Genomic DNA, 8,074 nt, shown 5'->3' on the forward strand with positions numbered 1-8,074 from the left:
ACTTTGTCTTAAACACCTATTAAACCGATCCGGAGGGGGTAATTACATATATAATCAAGATTTTATTGCTCAACTTTATGATCAACAAAGTTTGTCTTGAAATTCGAACGAGGAACTGTTTTGTTTAACTTTATCACTGCCCAGTGAGCCCAGATGCGACCAACGCAGTCATTCCGCGCGACGCAAACACGAGTCAAATTCGCGACGCGTTTGCATCTCCGCAGACAACCCGCTCACTATGTGTCGGGCCGCTAGGTCTGGGTTGGAGATGCCCTAAGATAAACTACCAACACAGCAAAAGGCATGAATTTGTGATGTTCTATTGACCCTTTGAAAGAACTGAAACAAACGCTGGGAAAAATAGAAGAGTCGAGCCGCTCTTCATCTCAGGCTACATCGGGAAGCTGCGGTCGCTGCTGCTTTTGCAGCTTGAATTTGTGATTCAGCCCAGCTGTGTGCTTCTCATAAGACCTCTGGTCAATGGCCACGACATTGCACATCGTGCAAATTTTCATTTCACCTTCAGCTACTCCCTGCTCAATCACTCGCCTCTTCTTCGCCTCCAGGTCTTCTCGGGTTGCTGCGGGGCCCGTTCTCTTCCTTGGACGTACAGCTGGTATCACGCCATCAGTGACAGCAGCAGCAGCAGCTTCTGTACTTGCTCCAACAGTACCATTTGGAGACTCTGCTAGTATAGGCGTGATCGAGTCTGTTAACTTTTCCAAATTCTTCTTGTGCTTAGCTCTTTCATGGTCCCTGATAGCATTTACGGAGGTAAACTTCCTCTTGCACACTTCACAGGTTACTGGCTGCACAACCTTTGGTATTTTCTTGACGACATTGGACACCGTGCAGATTTTCAGTTCACCTTCAGCTGCTTCAGCCTCCAGATCTTCGGGGGTTGCTGCGGGGCTCTTATTCTCCACTGGCTGTACAGCTGGTATCATGCCATCAGCGACAGCAGCAGAAGGTCCTGTACTTGCTCCAACAGCACCGTTTGGAGGCTCTGCTAGTTTAGGCGTCGTCGAGTCTTGTAACATTTCCAAATTCATCTTGTGCTTCTTACCTGCTGCATGGCTCCTGAATTCATTTATGGAGGTCAACTGCAACTTGCATAGTTCACAGGGTACTGGTTTCTCCAGCCTCTTTCTCCCTGTTCGATGTAACTTTTCCAAGTTCTTCTTGTGCTTCTTACCTGTTTCATGGCTCCTGATATCATTTACGGAGGCCAACTGCATCTTGCACACTTCACAGGTTACTGGCTGCACAACCTTTGGTATTTTCTTGACAACATTTGACACCGTGCAGACTTTCAGTTCACCTTCAGGTGCTCCAGCCTCCAGATCTTCCGGGGTTGCTGCGGGGCTCTTATTTTCCATTGGCTGTGCAGCTGGTATCATGCCATCAATGACAGCAGCAGCAGCTTCTGTACTATCTCCAACATCACCGTTTGGAGGCTCTGCTAGTTTAGGCATCGTCGAGTCTTGTAACATTTCCAAATTCATCTTGTGCTTCTTACCTGCTGCATGGCTCCTGAATTCATTTATGGAGGTCAACTGCAACTTGCATAGTTCACAGGGTACTGGTTTCTCCAGCCTCTTTCTCCCTGTTCGATGTACAGCAACAGCACCGTCTGGAATCTCTGCTACTTTAGGCGTGATCGAGTCTTGTAACTTTTCCAAATTCTTCTTGTGCTTGTTACCTGTTATATGGCTCCTGATATTATTTACGGAGCCAAACTGCATGTTGCACACTTGACAGGTTACTGGCTGCACAACCTTGGGTATTTTCTTGACGAACTTCCTTAGATCATTCCTTGGCAGAGGATGGCTGAAATGGGCATTAAACTCTGCATGGTGCATGGCTGTGACTGCAGCTGCTGGTGCCATTCCATTTGGAGCTTCCATAGCTGCTACCTACAGATACATTGTTGAAATGAAGCTAATATCAAGGGAGATGATGAATATAGGATAAAAACTAATCAGCAGATACAATTAGAGTGAAGTGAAGAGCAGAAATGAACATAAGACATGTGTGCCATACACATAGAGTGGAGGTGAATAAAACCTCCTTTTGTGAAATTAGTTAGTCCACATCTGAAATCCATGTTACTGTGTTAGGCACCATGATTATTCACATTAAATGAAGATAAAGCATATATTATAGGGGCAAGGGACTAACTTTAATAATTTATAGCCATCCAGTGTGATGAATGGATGGTAAAGCTAGTGGATTCTTTTTCCATGTATATCTTACACTGAAAACATTTTATACAATATTACTACGTAGATATGATGATGCAGATGATAACGAATATATCAGTAACACCTGCACATACACACATGATGGCCTCAGAAACATATGTCAAGAAGGTAAGGACTTGCCAAAAACCACCTCCTACACGAACGGCAGCGCAAGACAGCAGTACAAAAAGAATAAGCCACACCATACCACCCATGCAGACCAGAGGTGAAGTTGTAGTAGGATCTCTCAGAAGAGACCAGCAGAATTCCAACCCAAGCACAAGATGCCACTGTGGAGCAAGCTGGTCCACCCTTTGGTACGGTGGATCTGAGGTACAAAGTTTGACAATGCGAAACCAATGTTGTTGTCGAATTTGACCTTAGCTAAAGAAGTCTGTACAATGAAGTTCAGACCGGGCGTACTGAAGACTGATGTTCAGCTGCTAACAACGATGGAACAACAGCCTAAACTGAACACTGAAACTAGTCACCTAGAACCCAGAATAGAAAGAAAACAGAACACCATAGAAACACATAAATCGAGTCTAACCTAACGCCATTGACAGGTAACACAGCAGAAGGCAGCAATCGAACTGTCTGGGGCGCCGCGCAGAACAACCAACTTGTAGAGCAAATCACTAACGAGGTCCGGTCGCTAACGATGTGCCCTTCTTGTGTAAAGAACCCCTCGAAATCCACCTCGGCACACTCGGGAAGTAGACATAAATCACGGCCTCTGAACCAAATCGGAAGCGGTAAGATCACTGACCTGTGCGTCGCGCTGGGGATCGGAAGCAGCAAACCAACTGATCCAATCGGGAACAGTAAACGCGTCAGTCGCCGCCGGGTCTGCCTGAGCCTCAGAGGCCTTGCCGGCGAGGAAGTGGTGCTCCGGCTGGCCGTCTTTCCAAAAGGCCACCGCCGGGGCGCCGAAGTACCGGTACATGGCGGACGGGCTGTGCTGCCGGGGCGGCGGTAGGGTTGGAGCAGTAGCAGGAGGAGGAAGAGGCGGCGGTGGCGGCGGTTTAGAGGGAGCAAGGTGCCGAGGGACCCCGCTTCCAGGTTAAGCGGTGACGGACCCTGGTTGGGTGACGGTCCAATAGGAATTAGTCTGGTCTTTGGGCCGTCGAGTGCTTGAGGCCCATGAGATGAGATGACAAGGCGACTGTAGGGTGGTTGCAGCAAATCCTCTTCACGCCCTTTAAAAAAGAATCTTTTTTTTAGAAGAGAAAACAAAGAAACTCTGAACCTTCACGCGCCGCCGTGCGGGGGTGGGTTTCACTGCTTCCTGCTCATTAGCATTAGGTTCTGCACGTTCATGTAGAGTGAGTGTATCTCTACTATATAAAAAGGAGGAACTGGTTCTGTTTCCTCCGGTCAAACTATTTCGTCCTACCCTTTTTCATATATGACTATTTTACCCTTCACCAAATTACATAAGGCATCTCTATTATAGCCATCCTAGCACTACGTCATCCTTCCTTGCCCGAACTCCTCGGTAGCTTCGTCGTCCCGCAAACCGCGCCTCGTGAATTAATGCTTCTTCGTCAATCCGGTGAAAACATGATGTTCTGCTCCCCTTCGTCAACCCGTTAAAACCGCACATCAAAATCGCCCATAGGATCCTCGCCTTTCGCTCGGCATGCCGTGCACAACCGCCAAGATCGCATGGCGGCAGATCCTCGAGCTCGCCCCGCCGCATTCTCCTCGCCGCCAAACCGCCAAGATCACGGTGCGTCCCATCCCTCGAGCTCTCTTCCCGCCACCGCCTCCGTCTCGTGTCACCGGAGTCGACCTACCCTCCCCTGTCTCCCACGGATCAAGAGTTGCGACCCCGTTCACCGGCGTGCCACCTCCGTCGTGGCCCCGCTCTTCGGCGCCCCAATACCGGCCATGGTCCCTCGCTCGCGGCGCGCTCCACCCCGTAACGTCCCCGGTCGCCGGCGAGCTCCGCCCCGATTTGTCCCCCGTCGGCCTACTCCGCCCAGACCAGTCCCTTGGCAGCTGTTGTGCGCGAGCAGCGGCAGTAGGAGGGGCCACAACCTACTCCCTCCGTTCGGAAATGTAAGACGTTGGGAGTTTCACGGTCAAATTTTTTTGCGCTACGAACTATTACAACTTTCCCGTTTTGCCCCTCGTCGCGTCGCGTCTCGTCCGGTACTCCGGTCGTCCCACTCGCCCACTCGTGCAGCACACTCACCCGCTCCGCCGCCACACCGCCGCACCCCACGCCGACGGTGCCCTCTTCCTCGCGCGCGTAGCTGCCACCCCCTCTTCCTCGCACATCCTCGCCTCTCCCATGATATCCATCAAGGTGGAGCTGAAACTTGAGCTTTTACCCCTCCGGCGGTTCGATCTGCAGCTGCGGGGCTCGATCTGTCGAGCCAGCGTAGGGTGGTGGTGCGGAGCTCCATTCGTAGCAGGAGAAGACCTCCCAAATCTTTGCAAAGGCATGGAGGCCGGCACTGGGCTTCGGCGGCGCCACTGTCCTCGTCGTCCCCGCCTGTGTCGGCAGCCGTCGGTAGAGGCAGGGCGGAGATCGACACCTCGGCGCCGTTCGATTCGGTGCGGGAGGCCGTCGACCGCTTCGGTGGCAGCGCCGCATCTTCTCCTCCCCTCGTCCGCCGCATCTTCGCGACCACAAGGTGAGCCTGACCTCCTCTCCTCCCCTCTCTTGCCGCAGCAAATCTTGGCCCGATTTACCTTCTTGGTCCAGCAAACGTGCGGCGCTGCCAACATTTTCTTGCTCCGTAGAGTAATTCGGCCCTATTGTAGTGTAGAGCACATGCCCTATGCATGTATCCCTGTACCATGCCTGCACTTTTTGCTAGCTCGCCATTCAACTAGGAGCAGAGCAGGAAATGCAACACCGAAGTTTGTCTTTCATGTTTAATTTCGGTCTTCCGGCTTTGGTGCTTGCAGAAACAGGACCAGCGTGTGGTGGGGACTGAAGAGGACGAGCAATGCATCAGCCTGGAGGAGCAGACCGCGCAGCTAGAGAAGGAGCTCAGGGTCAAAGAAAGGGAGACGCTCGATGTGCTCTAGGAACTGGAGTCGGCCAAGAGGGTTATCGCGGATTAGAAGCTCAAGATACACAAGAAAACAATTGAGATCATGTAGAACCTGACGAGAAGCAGTAGCCTGAGGATAACAACTGCTCTATCGCTGAATTGCCCACGACAGAACCTGAAGAGGAGAAGCTGTCTGCGGGAAATGCTGAAGCTGATGTGGAGATGTGTGGCGGTCTCGACGAACACTCACAGCAGCAGCACCCTGACTCGGTTCTCATGGAGCTCGAGCGGGCAAAGTCAAACCTGAACAGAACCACAAGTAAGTACAAAAAGAATTTAGAAGAATTCAGAGTGATTATTTGCTGGTGCAAATTTCCTTCTCTGTAATTCATTTTCATATTATTACTGCAAATAAGCAACCACAATGTGCTTAAAATCATAGACATGAAATATCTGATTACAAACTGCTTTATTTCAGTTCTTCATACATACAATGAACATGCCAACACTCTCTTCCGAGGAGATCCTTTCTCAGTTGAAATAGGGGAGGATTTTTGTAGCATCTGCTCTACAAGCAGTCACAGAGACTCACCATGTCTAGGATAGTTAATAAGATCAGTTCCTGTCATCTGTTTGTAATTGGAAGAACCAGAGAGTATGGGCATGTGCAGCTTACTGGACGATGCAGATTTAATAGGATTTTGTTCATCATTACTGGAGACCTCATAACATCCTTAGTGACGTAGCTAATGTATCTGATCTCAATACTGGAGACAATCAGTGTTTGATTTGTGAAGATGCAGATTTAATAGGATTTTGTTCATCATTACTGGCACTTGCAATATTGTTGTAACAAATGCTCACATTTTTTTGCAGTTACTGGACTAGTAACCACAAAAGCTGATGTCTTCAGCTGTGGTGTCATTTTGATGGAGCTGGTCACCGGACGGAGGGCGCTTGATGACACGTAGCCTGAGGATAGCATGCACCTAGTTACATGGTTCCGGAGAATGACCTTGACGGGAGACCTTTGCCAGCGTTAGCACCGTCGCACAGCTGGCCGGTCACGGTGGGACAAAAATCGCTGTCAAGCGAATGGAGTCTGGTGTTATGGGCAACAAGGGGCTGAATGAGTTCAAATCAGAGATATCTGTGCCGACCAAGCTCCGTCATCGGAATCTGGTGTCACTGCTTGGATATTTCCTTGATGGTAATGAGAGGATTCTTGTATATGAGTACATGCCACATGGGCCAGTCAAACATCTGTTTGAGTGGAAAGAACACAATTCACAGCCCTTGGAATGGAAGAAACGACTGAGCACTGCCCTTGATGTTGCGAGAGGTGTTGAGTACCTGCACAGCCTTGCACCGTCAATCAGTGGAAGTGTGTATCAGTGGAGACAAGACTTGCTGGCACTTTTGGATACCTTGCCCCGGAGTATGCAGGTAACTATCCTATACAGTATATATTTTGGTGTACAGTTCAGTTAACAATCACAACGCATTGGAACTATGTCATACCCAAAATAATATCATTGCATAGTCTGCTATTTAGAATGATCTTGCGCTGCCATTTTATTCTCATATGAAATTGATTAGTTTCGTTTTACAAGAGTATTTACATTCTAGAAAAAATTGAAGTAATATTATTGCTAATTCTACTCCCGTGATGATTGACATCCTCTTCTTGTTCTTCAGGTTCACTAAAATTGAGATCTGGAAGCACCATTCTTCTTCAGGCGCGACGTCTACAACCTTGAGCGCGAGGAAGTAGTGCTTTGCCTGCAACTGGCGTCCTTGTGACCTGCTGGCCCTGGCGCCTCTTGGTGACCTCCAGGCCTGGCCCTGGCGCCTCCAGGGGAAGCCCTGGACGAGCTTCTTGCTAGGGGACGGCAGCGGGCTTCCAGGAACTGCAGCAGCCGACAAGCTGGGCGACCCGGAGTGCAGCTGGGCGATGCACCAGTGGATCGATCGAGCGATCGGAGCTGGAGTGCAGCTTAGCGACGAACCAGTGGATGATCGGACCTGGACCGGGAGTACAGCTGGGCGAGGAGACAGGGGATCGATCCCCGGACCTGCAGTACAACTGGGCGACGAGATAGGGGATCGATCGGGATCCGATCGGAGCTGGACGCGAAGGCGTGGATCGGGATTGATTGGAGCTCCTGGATCGATTCCTCCTGGGGAGGAGCTGCCTGGGGGAGAAGATGGCCGGGGTGGATCGATTCCGGTGAGGAGGAGCTGCCTGGGAGGAGGAGATGGCCGGGGTGGATCGATTCCGGTGGGGACGATGGGGAAATCGAGATCGAGATCGGGGAATCGAGACAGGGGTATCGATGTCTTTTTACAACTTTTTCACCTGGTCGGAAAACCTCCCAAACGTCTTATATTTCTGCACGGAGGGAGTACTTTTTAGTGGGGAACTACGTCCTCAAGCCAAGCGGCGGACGCAGCAGGAGATCTCGGCGAGGCCTGATGCGCTCTCGGTCTGGACGCTGGAGGCTGCTATGTTCCCGTCTGATTCCTCCATCCTCAAGTCTTTGAGATTCAATTCCAGGATTGGTCGCTCATCGAGTTTAATTATTTAACAGTTACAACGTGAGATTTTTGGCCAGTTGACATGGTACTAATTCGATTATCTTTGCCTTCCAGTTGTATTACCTGATGACACATTATACGTCTACCTATGGGGAGATTATCATGCTATTAATTAGGAATTGACATTTGAAGAATTTGTCCTCTCTAAGTATAGTGACTGAACCATGGTATAAACTTGTTCTTTCATTTGTTCATTCATAAATGTTGAAGCGTATCACAAAT

At 49.9% G+C, this 8,074-nt stretch overlaps 1 protein-coding gene and 1 long non-coding RNA gene across 2 annotated transcripts; one reads left to right on the plus strand and one right to left on the minus strand.

Annotated features, from left to right (window-relative positions):
- Positions 1-306: 306 nt before the first annotated feature.
- On the minus strand, positions 307-3,239 carry LOC124685780 (zinc finger RNA-binding protein-like). The gene is made up of 2 exons (XM_047219830.1): positions 3,013-3,239; positions 307-1,916 (listed from the first exon to the last, which is right to left on the minus strand). Exons 1-2 carry the CDS (start codon positions 3,187-3,189, stop codon positions 387-389), a joined length of 1,707 nt encoding a protein of 568 aa, XP_047075786.1. The 5' UTR covers positions 3,190-3,239; the 3' UTR covers positions 307-386.
- A 1,518-nt stretch (positions 3,240-4,757) lies between these two features.
- Positions 4,758-6,668, plus strand: LOC124682792. Its single transcript, XR_006996447.1, has 3 exons — positions 4,758-4,888; positions 5,166-5,573; positions 6,131-6,668. It is a non-coding gene; the product is annotated as an uncharacterized LOC124682792 (long non-coding RNA).
- The last annotated feature ends 1,406 nt before the right edge of the window (positions 6,669-8,074 follow it).

This window comes from Lolium rigidum, chromosome 1 (assembly GCF_022539505.1).
Source record: "Lolium rigidum isolate FL_2022 chromosome 1, APGP_CSIRO_Lrig_0.1, whole genome shotgun sequence".
NCBI classification, from domain to species: domain Eukaryota; kingdom Viridiplantae; phylum Streptophyta; class Magnoliopsida; order Poales; family Poaceae; genus Lolium; species Lolium rigidum.

What these genes read in the sequence shown, in the direction of transcription:
- LOC124685780 (XM_047219830.1), bottom strand. Translation starts at nt 3,189, where the DNA reads ATGTACCGGTACTTCGGCGCCCCGGCGGTGGCCTTTTGGAAAGACGGC. An exon ending in ATCCCCAGCGCGACGCACAG is followed by an intron (nt 1,917 to 3,012) that starts GTCAGTGATCTT and finishes ATGTATCTGTAG; the next exon opens with GTAGCAGCTATGGAAGCTCC.